This window comes from Mobula birostris, chromosome 7 (genome assembly GCF_030028105.1).
Source record: "Mobula birostris isolate sMobBir1 chromosome 7, sMobBir1.hap1, whole genome shotgun sequence".
Taxonomy (NCBI): domain Eukaryota; kingdom Metazoa; phylum Chordata; class Chondrichthyes; order Myliobatiformes; family Myliobatidae; genus Mobula; species Mobula birostris.
In genome coordinates this window covers 164,081,613-164,100,107 of record NC_092376.1, presented here as the reverse complement: position 1 = coordinate 164,100,107, position 18,495 = coordinate 164,081,613, and the positions used below count along the sequence as shown (strand labels likewise).

General features: G+C 39.1%; 1 protein-coding gene across 1 annotated transcript in view; it reads left to right on the top strand.

Moving 5' to 3' along the window:
• LOC140200543 (HMG domain-containing protein 3-like) overlaps positions 1 to 18,495 on the top strand; it is a 98,599-nt gene that overhangs the window by 46,253 nt on the left and 33,851 nt on the right. Inside the window, 4 exon segments of the mRNA XM_072264027.1 lie at positions 537 to 689; positions 2,953 to 3,251; positions 8,260 to 8,387; positions 17,587 to 17,778. Of these exon segments, the coding sequence (XP_072120128.1) occupies positions 537 to 689; positions 2,953 to 3,251; positions 8,260 to 8,387; positions 17,587 to 17,778 (772 nt within the window).

Here is an 18,495-nt window from a genome sequence, read left to right as displayed (position 1 = left end):
TTTCCTCAATTTTGCTTCAATCTCTATTTACAATTTTGCTCAATCTTTCAGACAAAATATTCAGAAGGAAATTCCAGTTACTTCCTTTTTGAAACGGAAATAATTTTAAAGGTTTACATGGTAGTGGCAAACTGATGCCAGAAATCCAGAGTCATTTAGATATAAAAAAATAACAATTTAGACCACTTTTTGTGTGCATACCTGAGAAAGGCTACAGCCATGTTTATGGGGAGGGGTTGCAGTGAGGAATGGTGCAAGTAATGGAAAGTGATTGACATACAGAAGTTGCAAGCTGGAGATAAGCTATTTGATGGAAAACATCTATTACCTGAAAAATCTTGAAAGCATGTAATTTATGTCAGATGAGTGATTTTTGCCCCTCATCTTTTTTTGGATTTTGACACTATCTCTGAGAATAATAATTTCTCTAACATAATTCTCACTGTATTCCACAGTTCCTTATCAAACCTGTTTTTAGTATACTATGACAACTTTAAAGTATACATTGACAATAACAAATTTATTTGTATTTGAAGGATCTGGGTTTGGCGACTTGCAGAGGTAAAGGACGATGTAAAAATCCCAAATGTACATATGTCTATATGAATAGGTACAAACCAGGAATTTGTCCAAAGTGTGGCTATGACTTTACAAGAGACAAACAAGATATAAAGCCATCAAAACCTGTTGTGAGTACTTCTTTTCAGAGTGTATACAATAATAAAAATCAACAACATGGTCTGCGTTGCCTTGTAAATTTTTTATGTGTGAATAATTTCATGAATGTAATTTATACAAAGTCACAAATTAAATGTAAAATTTTTTTGCTTGGCGTGGTTTAGTTTTTAGGGCTGAAGGAGCTTTTAGTTATGTTACTTATAAAATTGCCCTAATCTCAGTCTAGTATATTTTCACAGCAACAAGGCTCAACTTGGCAAATGATTCCCAAGTGAATTGCTTGCTCTTAGCCATTCATATTTTAGCACTTCCTGGATATTTGCTGTGGGTCAGATGCTGGGATTTTGGTTATAAATATTATTTTGTTTGTCACATTAGTTTTTAATTATTCTTTCCTAGAAAACAGTTTTTTTTACTGTTTAAATGTATTTTTCAAATCATTTAAATCAACTTAAACGTGGAAATAACTCAGTGTAGAGCTCGAGTGGTTGAGGATTGGGCTGAATTGTTCTTTGATCTTGGCAATTCATTTGCAAACATTTCATCACCAACTTAAGTGTTTTTGTTTTAACTGTCTGGGTTGGGAGACGGTTAAAGATTTAGAAAGATTATGAAACCAACAAGCTGGCCACTGGCCTACTAGAGTAGATCCTCTAGGTCCCCTATTAACTGCACCACCATTGTTCTTGACATTATTTATCTGTGGTACTTTGTCCTGAGCAGAGGGTACACGTGCATATCTCACTTGGCATCAGTTTTATATACTAGATTACTGATCCAGTGTACTTAGGTACTTTGAATATTTTGTGCTATCTGTTAATATTTTGGTATTTTAAATAATTTCATTCTTCATTAATAATTATTTTTGAAATCATTAAATTGGTTTGATTAGTTTTTTATGTCTCTGATGACAGAAGATAGTGCAGTTGCTGTACCACTGAGGGAACAGAAGACTCATGAAAAGCCTTTGACAGTTAGCGACAGTACTTGTCCACTTTCCTTCTGAGGCCCTCTTCCAAAATTATCACTTAATCTTAGAAAAAGTTCTTGTTCACAGGACTACAGGCAAGAGAGTCCTTGAAGTAGGCTGCTCTATGGTACGTCTATCTTTATGAGAGTGCCTGTGCAAGTTGTAAAGAAGACAGATGGCATGCTTGCCTGCGAAGGCATTATGTTAAGGGTCAGGACTTTATAAACTGTAGCTAGGCTGAATTTAGAGTATTGCATTCATTTTGGTCAGCCTATTGCAGGAGGATGTGGAGGGTTCAGAAACAGTTTACCAAGATGCTGTTTGGATTAGAGGGCATGTTTTGCAAATATAGATTGGACAAAGAAGCAGAGAATGAGGGGAGACCTGAAACAAGTATATGAAGTTTTTATACAGGCATAGATAGAATAGACAGCTGGTATCTTTTTCCCAGGCTCAATTTCTAATACAAGAGTCCACGAATTAAGATGGGAGTGGGGTGGAGGTGTGCTGGGTATTTTTTTTACACCGAGTCGTGGGTGCCTGGAATATGCTGTTAGGAGTGGTGGTGGAGGTAGATATAATAAAGGTGCTTAAGAGACTCTGAGATAGTCACATGAATATGCAGAGAATGGAGGGATATGGACAAAGTGCAAGCAAAGGGGATTAGGTGTAATTAACTCAATTAGTTCGGCATAACAACAGGGGGTGAGAGACCCTTTCCTATGTTGGACTACTCTATAGAACAGAAGAGAATTAGTCTTCTGCAATTTTAACCTGTTCTGGGCAAGAGGCAAGTTTATATATCCAAAGTCGTTAACGTGTCATAAGGGATCGGAGTAGGACTAGGCCATGTGATTATTGAGCCTGCTGTATTATGCATAAAGGTTATGACTGGTCTTCTGCCTCTCTAATCTTTCCTGCCATTTCACCATATCACCACAATCATTTGCTGGCCAAAATCACAAAAATAATGGGAACCAAACAATTTTATGTCAGTATGTTCAATGCGGTCTCTGGTGTTTGATCTTCAACCAAGTTCAAAATACAAGATAATGAATAATCCAAAGAAAGAAACAGTTTTTAAAAAATTTCCTGTGCGAGATAAATGGAAAAAGAGTGTAGAAAGTAAACTACTTGAGCTCAGAATGTCAATTGTTTGTGGGGAATGCGTCCATTGAGACTAGATGGAGACAGAAAATAAAATTTAAAAGGTAAAAGATGTCAGGTTAGTTGTACACAACATCTGGCTGTTACTTGTTCTTTTAAAAAATTTTTTTATGTACTGTTTTAAAATTTAATTTCAGATAAGTAATACCCTTTCCTTGGGTCTGCTGAATCCAGAGGAAGGGCTAACTCAGGCCTCAAAGGACCTACAGCGTCAGACTACATTACTTCTGCTCAGGAGAACAGTTCAAATACCAGAGAATGAAGCTGAACTTCATGAAATTTTCAGTTTAATTCAGGAACTCAACAGTTCACGGTTGGTCTTGTCAGAGGTGAATGAAACGATAACACTTGAACAGAACTCATGGCCTAATTACTTTGAATCTTCAGCCACCTTTTGTGGTCTGTGTGATAGCCAGTTGTTCAAGGGTGGACACAAGTAAGGACCTTTATGTTACTATTTTATTATTAAATTATAGTTAAAGAAAACATTCAATTGACGAGCCTTTTTTATTAGTTAATTATTTTTTGTTCGACTGCTGCAAGGAATTGGAGGGTGCAGGGACCAGCTGCCTCCACACATGGAAATGAGGTTACTGTAGTGTGGTTCTGTGTTTAACACAAAATGGTGCTTTGTTTTTTAAAAAAAAACTGTTAGGTTGCAATGAACTTGAAAACAATATTGCTCATCCTCACTATTATCAGCAGTTTCCAACCGAGGGTTCACAGACCCCCTTGCTTAATGGTATTGGTCCATGGCATAAAGAAGTTGGAAACTCCTGATTTATATTATGCCCTTACATACATGTGATGTTTTGTTTATTTTCAAACACTTAAAGAAAAAAATTATTTATGTATTTATTATTTATTCTCTTAAAACTTTTTGTTTATGGGTTTCATGTTTTCATTAATACTTTGTGATTAAACACTAGATTAGAGAGGCAAGTTTAATTTAAACTGGCAAAGCATTCATTTTGATATAAAAACAGAAAATGCTAAAAATCATGAACCAGCTTTCATAGCTAATGTTGAAATGGAAATGGAGGCACTGTTTCAGGGTGATGGCTTTTCATTATAAACGTATTTGCTTTGTTGCTCTAGCAGAAAAGCCTGGTTTTGATAGCTGAAAGCATTTAGAGTTGCTGCAAACACGCTCTATCCTGTCAACCCACCTCACATGTTGTGCCTGCAACTTGATTAGAAAATCTGAAAAGGAAAGAAATGTAAAACCAGCTGGTGCTTGGCTCTTGATGAACATTATTGCTTTTTTTTTAACAATTAAGGACAATGGTGATGTAAGTATAACACATGATCTTGTTAGTACAGCGAGTACTTGGAACAGTTGTGGATGATCAAAATTTTGGCCAGTAATCCTGCACTGTGTCTATTAACAAGTGGTCTTACATTAAGCATCTGCAAGTTACTGAACTGTATAGGTCCAGGGCAGCAATCTGCCTTTGTTCTCATGAAATTCAGGAAAATCAAGTGGTGTGTTAATTAGAAACACAAAGCCACCCAGTTGTTTTTGTTTAATGCACCTTTCGTAAATCAAAGACTAATTTTGTATCTGAGACAAATCAGGAGCATTTGTTCTTGTAGATCTTACAGCAAAAGGTCAGCTTGTTGTGCAAGTTGATTTATTTTTATTTGCATCAGATAATTACTTGATCTTTGAAGTATCTGCATTCCCAATCTCTGTATCATGCATAATTTTGATCACTTCATGACTGTCAGGTGAGCTTCCAGTTGTTGAGGTCCAAAGCTTTGGTAATGCTTTTCTCCATTTTTCCTCTACAACTTTTTACTCTTTAAGATGTTCATCAAAACATATGCAAATGGAAGGTCTCGGCCTGAAACGTCGACTGTACCTCTTCCTAGAGATGCTGCCTGGCCTGCTGCGTTCACCAGCAACTTTTATGTGTGTTGCTTGAATTTCCAGCATCTGCAGAATTCCTGTTGTTTGTTGTTTGCAAATCACTTGTCATATATTCTTTTGGTATAAAGTCTAATTTTATTTGATAAAATGTCTGTGAGATATGTTACTTCAGTAACAGCACTGATTTGTTGTGGACAAATACGCAAGCTGTTGCTCATCATGGCCAAATCTAGATCTGCTGATTGCAGGGCAGCGGCATCTCTAAACAGAATGAAGTGTTTATGCATATAATAAACAATCATCTTCTGAAAATTGATAAAGCCAGGCTTTCAAAAAATTACCCTTTTTATTAATTTGGAATCCATAACAATTGTTATTGATTGGAAGAGGTTTGTAAATATGCAAAATCAGCCTTTCTCCCCCCCCCCCCCCAACATTGAAGACTTGGTTGTTGGGTGTAAGAACCTGCAAAATAGTCATCATGTGCCATTACTTTTGTATTTCATTGTGTTCTGTCTGAATAATGTCGACAGAATCCTGTGTCAACTCAGCCAACATGTCCTTACAGCAAAGCAGAGGAAGAGGGGAAAGAGATGTTGAGTAGGGGAAGAATATCCTACCAAATGTTTCCACGTTTTGTTATGTTTTTATCCTTGTTTGGCTGAAGCACATATTCATTCCTAGGGAAGAGAGCCCAAAAGTATATTCATTCCAAGATTACATGATGAAGAAAATTACACCAACCATAGTGTTATTTTTAGTAGGAGGGCCGGCTGGTTCCACTCATACTCCACCACATCTTCTATCCCTTTCCTCACAGATGGTCACTGGTGGGAAATGTTTCCCCATCACCCACCAGCATTACCATTCTTTCCGAAAATTATCCTATTGAAAGCAATAGGGGTTGTGACTTTTGCCAGCCTGAATGGCAATGTGAGTAGCTGGATTCCATTCCCAGCCTTTGAAATATCCTTGGGTAGAGATCAAGGTTAGCCCACAAGCATTTCTGTGGTGAATAACGTGCAGTTATTGCAGTGTTTGGATAGCTCATTTGTGGTAAATTGTTCCTTTTAACAACAAAGTGGATTGACAGCAAGAATAGAAATAAGTGGACTTGCATGAGAAAGTCAGTATTAAGTTATTAAGCTATTAGTTATGAATTCTTTTAAATATTATCAGGGCTGTAGTGATGCCTTAACTCAGGTAAGCACTGAGGCCTGGACTACCTGCAGCATATATCTCAAGGCACTGGGGGGAGAAATACCACTGCACCATCACTCTGACTCCTCCAAATGTATTGGCAAAATCAAATCAGTATCAGTGCCTTTTCTCCAGACCAGCAGAGAGACCTTAGTTGCACTCAGCTCGCTACTCGTTAACTTGCCTGACGCATGTTCCTGAAGCACCCTCTATTCTTAAACTTTGTCACGGCACAAAATTACCAGAAGAAAACAGTTTGAGGATGTGCTCAAAGCTTTGTTGAAGAAATGTAATATCCCCACTGACTCTTGGGAACCTCTGGAACATGACTATTCAAAGTGGAAATAGAGCATTCCAAGTACTGCAGTGTTGAGAATCTGGACATCAGGAATGCACAATTCTTCAGATTGAGGTTAAGAATGTTAGGGAGCATAGAGTGAGAGGGGTAAAATTTAACAGGGGCCTGAGAAACAACTTTTTTCAAGCAAAGGGTAGTGTGTATATGGCACAAGCTTCCAGAGGAAATGGTTGAAGCACCCCTTTTAAGAAGCACTTGCATAGTTACATAGGGGAAGGGGAATGCAGGAGGGATATGTGCTGAACACTGGAAGATAGCCCACCACCTTACAAATCATCAACCATCAACCTGACAGTAGCTACCTCAGAATCCATAGAACTAGAGTTGAGCCAGTGTTGGAGTTGTAGAACAATACAGCATGGATACAGGCTCATGAGACCATCAAGTTCATACTGACAGTTGTCCTCCCGGCTAATCCCAATTTCCTGTATTCAGTTTATATTCCTGCACACTCCTCTATTCCATGAATCTATTCAAGTGCTTCTTAAATAATGCTGTTGGGCGCATCACAACCAAATCCTCTGGCAGCTTGTTCATATATTCACTGACAAACAACAGGAATTCTGCAGATGCTGGAAATTCAAGCAACACACATCAAAGTTGCTGGTGAACGCAGCAGGCCAGGCAGCATCTCTAGGAAGAGGTACAGTTGACGTTTCAGGCCCAGACCCTTCGTCAGGACTGACTGAAGGAAGAGTTAGTAAGAGATTTGACATATATATTCACTGCTTTTGTTTTAGATCTTACCCCTCTTTCCCTAAACTTCCGCCTTCTAATATTATTAATCTCAGTCCTGAAGGATGTCCTAAGAAATGTTGATATGAGTAAAGTTAATTCTGTTTTCAAGTTACTTTTATAAACCACAAAATTCTTGATGTATTTTCACCTTATACAGTTGGAAAGCAAGATACTAACTTCCAATTTGCTCTGTATTCATTTGTGCAAATGCCAGTAGATGGCAGTATGCTTTTTATTCACTTCAGCAAGAAAGCATGAGGGTATTGAAGTTCATTTCTCTACTTCATTTGCAGCTCTGTGGTCTGTCTGGATGTCTACCATGTTGTATAAGTATATGCACTTCTGTTGAACTCAGTCCAGTAAAGGAGTATTTTGCTGAGTATTTTTGGATTCTGTCCACAGCACTCCTTTTGGAAATGCAGCTGCTACTATGTGCTGCAATTTTTAGTTAACTGTATTCTGTATCTAATACAATTCTTGAAGAATGTAAAAAAAAAAGTAACTAGGAGCTTAATGATAGGGCAAATAATTGTTTGCCACACAACGTAATGGTCCAATTGTCACTGACTTGTAAAATGCATGCTGCTCTCTCTCAATCTCCACCTTTTGAAATTTTGATCTATTGCTGTTTTTTTCCACTTTCCATACTCTAAGCAAGTGCTTGGATTAGATGAACAGGAATGCTCTGAGTTTTAATTTTTTTTCATGAGGTAACAAAGAACAAAAAAAATCCTGTTTTGTTTCCCCAAAATATAGTCCAGTGGTAAGTAAGAGGGAAGATGGACGGAAAGCAAAAAATGTCCAAATCTCTGTGCACCTGGGATGTGAGTTAGAGGAGCAAGAGCTGAAAGCTCTGACACAGTTTATTACATGATATGTCAAACTGAAAATCATTGTCAATTCATTAAATACAGTAAATGTTAAACCACCACTTAAGCTTTAATTAGATTTGTTTGCCCAGTGCATCATAGTGTCAGTTCCACTTTAAGAGTTTTGAAGTTAAGTAAAGTAATTCTGTGCCGCTGATATTAAAGCTTTAGTTTAAATAAAGCAGTCTTGATTTGCCTTATTAATTGTGCTATATGGAGGTGATGAGAGAAGGGGATGTAGTGAATTCTCAACATGCCATTTCAAAAGAATATACCCAATTCTGATAGGTTGTTGATCATTCACATGCCATGGGCTTCAATATTATTGCAGAAGTTTACAAAAACAAATTTGTAATAAAGCTTCAAAAAATTCTGAACCTTTTTTTTTCTCTTTTTTTCCTTATAGTTCATTAGCTGGCCCTGAGGAATGCTGGCTGCTAACAGAAAGCCAGTTCCAGGTGGTTATCGTTCAGACAAAAATCTGCATGAATCCTCACTGCCTTGCACTTCATAATTTCACTGACATCAGCTCAGGTAAGAAATTTACCTACCTTTGAGTTTGTGTATCTGTTCCCTTACAATCACCCAAGTTGATTCTGGAATTTCTTTATTCTCTGAGATTCTAGAAATAATTTCATATTGTATGAAACAGGCATCATTTACATTTTAATAATGATTGATGCACATGATTGCTCATATGTAGCAGTTCTGCTTTGAGATAATTTGCTCATATATGCTCTGTTGCATGCCACTTGACAAAACTGGATTTATAAACTACATGCTGTTCTATTTTATTAAATTTTGGGTTGAAATAATTGCTGTTTTTTAATGGTAAAATTCTCCCTAATCATGAGGCCTAATGTCATAATTAATCCTATCCTACATAGTTTTCTTCTGGAAATTTGTACAATAACCATTTGTGATGAAGGCCCGTCACTGACTACGGACGGCACATGGCGCACTTGGTAAAACACTCATCCCCACAGTAATAGTGACTGGGTCTGAAACAGCTGCTGCATGGAGCTGTCTCATATAGAGGCAGCAGCAACCTGCACAGGTGTGCTGATGGTGGAGGATACCATCTTTAATTGGATAATTGAGTTAATTAGCTTTTGGTTAGTCTAGGGGGAGGGGCTTAGCAGTTATAAGCCTCAGGTTACCAAGGCTTTGGGTTGTTAGTTTTCTTTTGTGTTTAGTCTGAGGGTGGCTATATATATATATATATATATATATATATATATATATATATATATATATATATATATGTGTGTGTGTTTTTTTCCAGTTTTTGTCTTGTTTTGAGGTAAATAAAAGCACCTCAATCTATTTTTGTGACTCAAGCCATCTGGTTATTTTCTTAAACAATTGACCCACAGTTTTTTGTGACATATGGTGGCAGTGGTGGGATGGCTGTAGGGCAGGCTGTCGGGAGGCCTGCAGTGAGATCCGCAGACCCCGGAGCTCTTCTTGGAGAATATCATCTCTCTTCTGGGCAGCTAAAAAGTCCTTGAAGAGATTTACCACCTCTAGGGTTGAGGGACCCCCTTCCGATGCTGCAGCTGTCGGGTTTTGGATCTTGCCCCTTGTGCCTCTTCCTCTGACATCGCCGCTGTCTCCCACTCATCCTCATTCTTCATCTGAAGTTGCTGGTTTTGAGACCATAGCCCAGTTCGTTTTTTAAAAGCACGCTTAGTTTTGCGACTGGCCATCCCACCACTGGTTTGTGACATCTGCCTAATCGGAAATCTGTACTGGAAACAGCCTGCCAAGGTGGATCTCTCTCACCTGGATGGTAAGAAGCCAGTTGAATTGCAAGTCATATTCAACACCTTCCCTCAGTTTTTCACACAGAAACCAGGCCATACAGATGTGTTGCAGCATGCCATCCGAGTCAAACCAGGTCAGAGTCCAGTACGGCAGTCAGGCTATTGAGTACCAGAACGTCTGGTGAAGGCGTTGAAGGAGGAGGTCCGCTTGATGTTGGAGCTGGGAGTCATCGAACCGTCTGAAAGTGAGTGGAGTAGCCCTATTGTCATTGTGCCGAAGAAGGATGGAACTCTTTGCATTTGCATTGAATTTAGGAAACTGAATGCCATCTCATTTTTCGATGCCTACCTGATGCCCTGGATTGAGGACTTTCTGGAGAGGATTGGGAGAACCAACTACATCACCACCTTGGACCTCTGCAAGGGGTATTGGCAGGCCCCCCCTGGAGAGCCAGTCCCGGCCCTTCACTGCATTCAGGACCCCTCTAGGGCTCTTTCAGTTCACGGTGATGCCCTTTGGCTTACATGATGCCCCAGCCACATTCCAGAGTCTTATGGACAGAGTGCTGCAAAGTTGTGAGGACTGCAGCGCTGCCTATTTGGATGATGTGGTCATTTTTAGCCTGACCTGGCAGGAACATCTGGAGCACCTTCGTCGAGTCCTAGATGCAATCAATGTGGTAGGAGTTATACTCAACCTGCAGAAATGTGAGTGGGCCAGGCAGGAAACCTGGTGCCTGGAGTATCAGTTGGGGAGAGGTGAAGTCTAGCCTCAGGTGGATAAAGTTGAGGCCATTCTGAACAGCCCCAGGCCCCGTACCAAGACCCAGGTCCGGTCTTTTCTTGGCCTAGTGGGCTGGTACCAACGGTTCATCCCTCACTTCTCAACCCTGGCAGCCCCATTGACCAACCTCACCTGCAAGTTGGCCCATAATCCTGTGGAATGGAGTGAGGAGTGTGAAAGTGCTTTCCAGGGCCTGAAGGAGAAATTATGTTCTTCCCCTGTGTTGCAGAGTCCTGACTTTGAACACCACTTCCTGGTGCAGGTGGATGCCTCAGGTGCAGGCATCGGGGCAGTACTGGCTCAGGGAGAGCCAGGTGAGGAACGTCCTGTGTTATATCTCGGCAGGAAACTTCTGCCCCGTGAAACCCAGTACTCCACAATCGAGAAAGAGTGTCTGGCAATCAAGTGGGCGTTGGACAGCCTTAGGTACTACCTTGGGAGGGAGTTTGACCTCCAGACGGACCACAGAGCCCTGACCTGGATCCAGACAATGAAGGACCGGAATGCCAGGGTGACTAGGTGGTACCTGAAACTTCAACCTTTCAGGTTCTGTGTGCGGCACAAAGCAGGCAAGGAGAACATCACAGCGGACTTCCTGTCAAGACTGCCAAACATTGCCGCTGCAGGAGAGGAGAGTGGTAATGTGACGAAGGCCCGTCACTGACTACGGACGGCACATGGCGCACTTGGTAAAACACTCATCCCCACAGTAATAGTGACTGGGTCAGAAACAGAGCTTCTGCATGGAGCTGTCTCACAAAGAGGCAGCAGCAACCTGCACAGGTGTGCTGATGGTGGAGGATACCATCTTTAATTGGCTAATTGAGTTAATTAGCTTTTGGTTGGTCTAGGGGGTGGGGCTTAGCAGTTATAAGCCTCAAGGTTACCAAGGCTTTGGAGTTTTCTTTTGTGTTTAGTCTGAGGGTGGCTATATATATATATTGTTTTTTTTTCCAGTTTTTGTCTTGTTTTGAGGTAAATAAAAGTACCTCAATCTATTTTTCCAACTCAAGCCATCTGGTTATTTTTCTTAAACAATTGACCCACAGTTTTTTGTGACACCATTGAAGGATAAGATCAGTAGATGAGATTTTTATTTTCTCACTGGTGTATGGCAACATTCATACAGTGGAGTCATTTATTGTTCTGATCAATAGCTAGACGATAAAGCTGATTCTAGCATGAAAATAAAGTGAAACAAAATCTTTCCATTAATACAGGTTTACCCCGCCATCCGAAGGTAGAGAGTTCCTATGAAGCGGTTCGTAAGCTGGAATGTCATAAAGCGAAGAAGCAATTACCATTTATTTATATGGGAAAAATTTGTGAGCGTTCGCAGACCCAAAAATAACCTACCAAGTCATGCCAAATAACACACAAAACCTGAAATAACAGTAACATATAGTAAAAGCAGGAATGATATGATAAATACACAGCCTATATAAAGTAGAAATACTTCTCTACAATCATTGCCTGCACTGTTCTCCGTAGCGAAGATCTCACGCAAGCGCTCTTGGCAGAAACACTCTCTCCGGTAACCTTTAAGCTATGAAGCTGCCAAATCATACCAAATAACACATAAAAATGTACAGCCTATATAAAGTAGAAATAATGTGTGTACAGTGTAGTATCACTTACTGGAATCGAGAAGACAACGCAGAGCACATTGATGCAATTGGCAATCGCCTCTGATCTGGGCCGACATTTACGTGCCGGGCGGCACCTAATTAATTAGCTTGTTTATTTCGGCTTTTTTTCTTAAAGATGTGCTGGGTGCCTCCTGGCTACCGCTGCATTCTCCACGATCTGTCCGCGGCCCGGGGGTTGGGGTGGTGGGACACTGGGGTGTCATCTCATCGTTGTCTGTTTCCATCAGGGCAGGCAGGTCATCTTTTTCTATGTCTGCCTGACTCGATGTCGAAGGTCGAGCTTCGTCGTCTGCTGTGGCTGATGTGGAAGGCTTGAAAAACTACAGTATGCTTAACTGCTTAGCCTCGTGCATTTTTCTATCAGAAAGTTCTTTGTAAGCACTAAAACCATCTTGCAAATATGCCCTAAACCGCCGTACCCTTTCAAAATTAAAGTCATACTTTATCATTGCAGCAAAAATCTCACGTTCAGTTCCTGGACGACTTCACTTTCGGTCTGTTCACTACTGCATTCGGTTTCGATTGTTATCCTTTCCTCTTCCAATTGCATCAGCTCTTCATCTATCAGTTCTTGGTCATGGGATGCCAAAACCTCTTCAACATCATCTTTGTGAACTTCCACAAGCCAAACTCACTTTGTCCTTGCTTCATTCACCATGATTGAAACGCTTAATTATGTCCAGTTTTACGCTAAGTGTAACACCCTTATGAGCTCTCTTAAGCTTTTCTGATACCTTACATCTTGCAAACGGATGCTGACAGGCACGTGTTTAAACAATGCCGTCTAGAATACAGTTCCGAATCCAGGGGAGGAGCAGCTGCTCGGTGCGCGCGCTGCTTTTTATCGCACGCTGCCTTTTTTCATAACAGTGAAAACACTTTCTGTTAGCGAAAACAGGTAACTAATGTAGGTCTTTCATAACAGTGAGGTTTCGTAAAGCGAACGTTCGAAAAGCAGGGGACACCTGTATATGGCAATCTCCCTCAATATCGCAAAAACAAAAGAGCTGGTTGTGGACTACAGGAGGAATGGAGCTGGGCGAACCCCTTATTGACATCACCGGATCTGGGATTGAGAGGGCGAACAGCTTTAAGTTCCTCAGCATAAGCATCACTGAGGATTTCAAGTGGTCTGTACATACTGGCTGTGTGGTGAAAAAGGCACAACAGTGCCGCTTTCACCTCAGGCGGTTGAAGATGTTTGGTATGGGCCCTCCCAAATCCTATGAACTTTCTACAGGGGTACAATCGAGAGTGTCCTGACTGGCTGCATCACTACTTGGTATGGGAACTGTACTTCCCTCAATCACAGGACTCTGCAGACAGCCAGCATATCTGTAGATGTAAACTTCCCACTATTCAGGACGTTTACAAAGGCAGGTGTGTAAAAAGGGCCCGAAGGATCATTGGGGACCCTAGTCATCCCAACCACAAACTGTTCCAGCTGCTAGCAGCCGGGAAACGGTACCGCAGCATAAAAGCCAGAGCCAACAGGCTCCGCGACAGCTTCTTCCACTAGGCCATCAGACTGCTTAATTCATGCTGATGCAACTGTATTTCTATGTTATATTGACTGTCCTGTTGTACATACTATTTATTATAAATTACTATAACTTGCACATTCAGATGGAGATGTAAAGATTTTTACTCATCTATATGAAGGATGTAAGTAATAAAGGCAACTCAGTGAGTCATTTCTAATGACAGTGTCTTAGTAAATATTTGTAATGTTATTTGATTAATGTCAGTGTTGGGCTTTTAATCTCTAGGATTTCTATTCTGGTTTCAATAGCATTCAGTGATAGTTAAAATAAAATTAGCTTTAATTTAATTATAAGCAAATCACTGAAGGGATAATTAACGAGAATTGTAATACAGAATATAATATCACTGTATTGTCATGCCTGTTAACTTTTCCCTTTTTGGATGTAGTTTAATTTGGAGTTAGTTATGTATAATAAGTGACAGCACATTTTTTTTATTGCTTCTTCTACCCCAGGGGGAACTCAAATTTTTTTTGGATAAAAGAGAATGGTAAAATGCAACCACTATTGTTTTTCATGGTGTTAGTCATCTGGCACAACTGAACTGGAATTGATGGTGTCATTTTAAGTGGTGGCTTGTATTAAGGCTATTGTCTGTTGAACTAATTTTACACCAAAATCTGGAATTCCAACCCAAGCCCAGTAGGTCAGGGTGCATGAATATTCCAATAAATTATCACCATTCGGGTTATATCATATCAACTCCTTCTTCAGTATTTCATCCAAGTCAGGATGATTTGCTTAATATCACTGCCAGCACATCATGATTAACATTGCAATGTTTATAGCAATGGTTTTGCCTGAAAAACAGAACAGCTCTTGAGTCAGGTTCAAGTTGTGTTTTAATTCTGTACAAAGTAGGCCTCTGGTTTAAACTACATCTTTGTGGCCTCTTGTTTTTATTTCTCTAAATGTCTCTATTTATTTTCCTGTCTTCATTTTCCCCCTTGGTTCCATTGTATCACTCCTCTTTTTGTTTTGAAGTGTTGTCACAGGTCAATCTGTTCCATACCTTACAATATTTAATATTAATGCACTTTAGTTTGTTATTTATATGTGATTCTTCTGTAAATTTTATCCTTGCCGTCATAAGTTATTGTGTGTTAAATGGTTTAGATCCTGGTTCGAAGAAACGTCTGGTTTCTATATATATAAAATAGTTAAATATGTTATATACATGTGTATATAGTTAAATGACAAACTTCACTTGACACTTGATTTCAGACTTGTTAGTTTGATTTTAAAGTACAATATTGAAAGTTTGTGTCTGAGTTCATCTTTCTTAGATTGTACTTAATACAAGAGTGAAGAAACAAGGGAAATGAGTACAGTGCAGGCATATTGATTATCTATGCATCTCAAGTCTCTCTGCTTTTATGTACATTTTAATGAAATTTTCTTTGAGTGTGAAAACTAGGGGAGGGCAAAGAACAAGGGTTTTTTAAATTTGTTTTCCTTTTGAAAGCTGAATTGGCATGACTTCTCTTAGATCTGCAAATATTCGTTTGCCTAGTGTTCCTAGAGCCAAGCATGTAAAAACTGGTGATGCGACCTTTTGCTCTTACAAACCAAAAATCGGGAATACTCTACCGACTGAGATATGTCAGGCTAGTACTGCGGAATGTTTCAAAACATTTTTTAAAAACTATTTTTAAATTTGCCCTTCTTATAGGATTATCTAATGCCTGTTGATTTTGATTACATTTATATAATTTGATATATTTGATTACATTTTACTCTATATAAATGTGTGCTTTTACTTAGGGTTTTTAATTTTGTCTCATTTTTGTGACGATATTGATTTATCTTTACAATCTATGTGAAGCACTTTAAGCCTGCATCTTAATGTTTGAAAGGTGCTATATAAATAAAATCATTATTATCCATTTACAGTGTTGCAAGAGTATAGTTTCTGAGTGAAACTTACAGCAGGGCAATAATCAAAGCAAAGTCATAGAGGGATACAGCTTGGAAATAAAGTTCATGCTCACCATCGACCACCCCCACCCCATTTATACCAATCCTACATGCATCTTATTTTCTGTTCTCTACACCTTCTCATCAGCTGCCCTATAGTCTACCATTTACTTGCACTCTAGGGGCAATTTACTGTGGCCAACTAATCTACTAAGCCTATAGTGCGTTGGGCTATAGGAGAAAGCCCATGCAATCACAGGGAGAACTTGCACGTTCAACACAGACAGTACCCAAGCTCAGGATCAAATTTGGATTCTGGCACTGCAGTGCGGAGGATCTACTTACTAGCTGTGCCACTGTGAGAGCTGAATTTCCACTTTAAGATCAGAGCTTTTGACCTTTTCATATTTACATTTCAGGTTTCTATTTTAATACTGAACAAAGATAGGATTTGGCTCCTTGTGCTTATTCCACCACACAAAGGGAGCATAACTGATCTTTAATCTTATCTACACTATATATATTCCTTGATTCTTTTGCTATCTAAACATATGTGGATATCGCTTTTAAATACATTCAGCAGTTTGAGCACCTTGGGATAGGTTACTGTTGTTATGTAAACTTGTCATACTTCAAATGCATTGCTAATGCTGTATATCTCAATGGAGGGTCTAATTGCAGAGTAACAGTTGGCCAGGTTATTTTGATAGGCATGGTACAACTTTAGTTCTTACTGTACAAGCTGGACTTTACTATGGCTGAGAGTGACCGGGGGGGGGAATAGTTCCAAATTTTATCCTTTTTCATCCCTGAGCTACCACATCCAAAAGAAACTCATAACTAACTCTTTGGTGGTACATGAAAAGATTAAAGGTTTGTTCAGGCTTACTTCAGACGGCCCCATAACATTTTCTGAAATTAAGATGGTTGCTAGTGGGCTTTGTCCCAAGTCCATAAATTCCTTTCATAGCGGTAACCTTGTGCTTTCAGCAGTCTTTTAATCACGCTGAACAATGTATTAAAATGTTTGTGTCTGCAGTGCAGCCTTCCCATTTATTTTCCATCATAATCTTTTATACCTAGATTTACAGTGGAAAATGCTGACGCAATTACCCTGTTACAGCATCACCCCAACTATGGGCAGAACAAAGGTGTTTTTTTAGTTGCAGCACACTTACCTTTTTAGAGTAGCAATGAAGATCATCCATCTCTGGAGGTGTTCTGGGTCTCCTTTATCATCTCAGCAGCTTCCTCTTATTTTCACTACTGTCAGTCATGCAAGTCCCACATGGAGGATCAGGAATACTGTCGCTCTCAGATGTAGAAGGGTTCTTCATTGCTGTCTCCTTAATAATTTAGTTTTATCAGTCAGGGTTGTTAGTCCTGAGCTAAACCCCATTCCTGAAAGACCAGTGGTCCACTCCTTGTTTGGCCTCTGCCCTTTGAACTGTTTGGCATGGGTGACCCTACCAAGAGCCTAAGCATAAAGCCCTGACTCCAGCCAGCATAGCTCTCCAGGTCATTGAGGCACGCAGGCCTTCATACCATGACAAGATTGTGGTCCTCTTGGAGGACAGTAACTTTAGGTAGGCAATTTTCATACCTTATTTGGATGTGTGAAGGTTTATTCATAATTCAAAAGTGATATTGGAGTACATGATTTTACATTTTTCTGTGAGCTAATGAATTAACTCAAAATTCTAATGACTGTAGGTTGAACTTAATAAAGATAAAATTTATTGATAACTTTGTATTTGCTATCCCACTACACTTCAAGTTGTTTTCCTGCATCTCATTGCCATCATTGAAATAAACTGCAACTACTTTTGTGGCAGAAGCCTTTAACTTTCATTTGTTGCACACTTGGGTTTTATAGTGAACTGGATTGTTTGTCCCTATTTTATTTTTTTAATTTGTTCTGTAATCTATGGTTCTTAATTAAACAGATGTATAATCGCTTATTGGTATAATTCTCAAGATAGATATTTTTTATGGATAAATATCAGCAGCTTGTTTATCTTAATGCTGATTTAGACATTTTTATATAATTCAAATTATCTTTTATTCCTCCAGGTTTATTTAACATTGGAAACAAGCTTTTGGTCAGCTTGGACTTACTATTTAAAATAAGAAATTGTATAAAACAAGGAGAAGATCCGAGAAGTGTGACCAATCCCATTTTGGACTCTGTTCAAAAGATCACAGGTAAATTTAACACTAAATTAGAACGCTGTAGCTACTGGAAATTTAAAACCAAACCAAAATGCTAGCAATACCCAGCAGCTTTGACAGCTTCTTGAGAGAATTAACATTTCATGTTGACATTTCATTAGAACAGTGAATAGTTAAAGGTGAAGGGGTTTTCAGATGAGGAAGAGGAACAAAAGAGGCTGTGAAGTAGGTTGGAAAGTGAGCAGGATTCAATTTTCAAAAATGGATCACAATGAAAGGTGAAAGTATCATGTAATGACACCAAACAAAAATGTATATTTAAAGTTAGAATAAAGTTATTATCTGATATTACCAAGAGATTTATCATGGATGCTGGATATCCAAGCTAACAGTAGGAAATGCAAAAAGTTCTAATTAAATGAAATGAATGAACTCTGGAGGCTGTAATTCATCTGATTCGAATATGAAGTATTGTTTCTTGATATTGACTTAATCAACGTTAGAGTAACCTCGAAAACTGAGAACAGAGCAGTGGGGGGAATGGTGTCAATAAAATGTTTAGCAAAGTGTTCACCTGATTTATCCAAAGCAGTCACATGTAACTAATACTGTCTTGTTGATACATCATTTGGATTCTGTTGTTATAAGTTAGCTTGTACATGGTCTGAAATACCCCAATTCCCTAAATATTGAAACCATGAACATTCTTTTGTTACAGAATTTTTTTTAATGACCTGGAGGTATTCATTTCAAGAGGACTAGAATATGAAAACAAGGATGTTATTTTGAGTTTTCATAAGGCATTAGTGA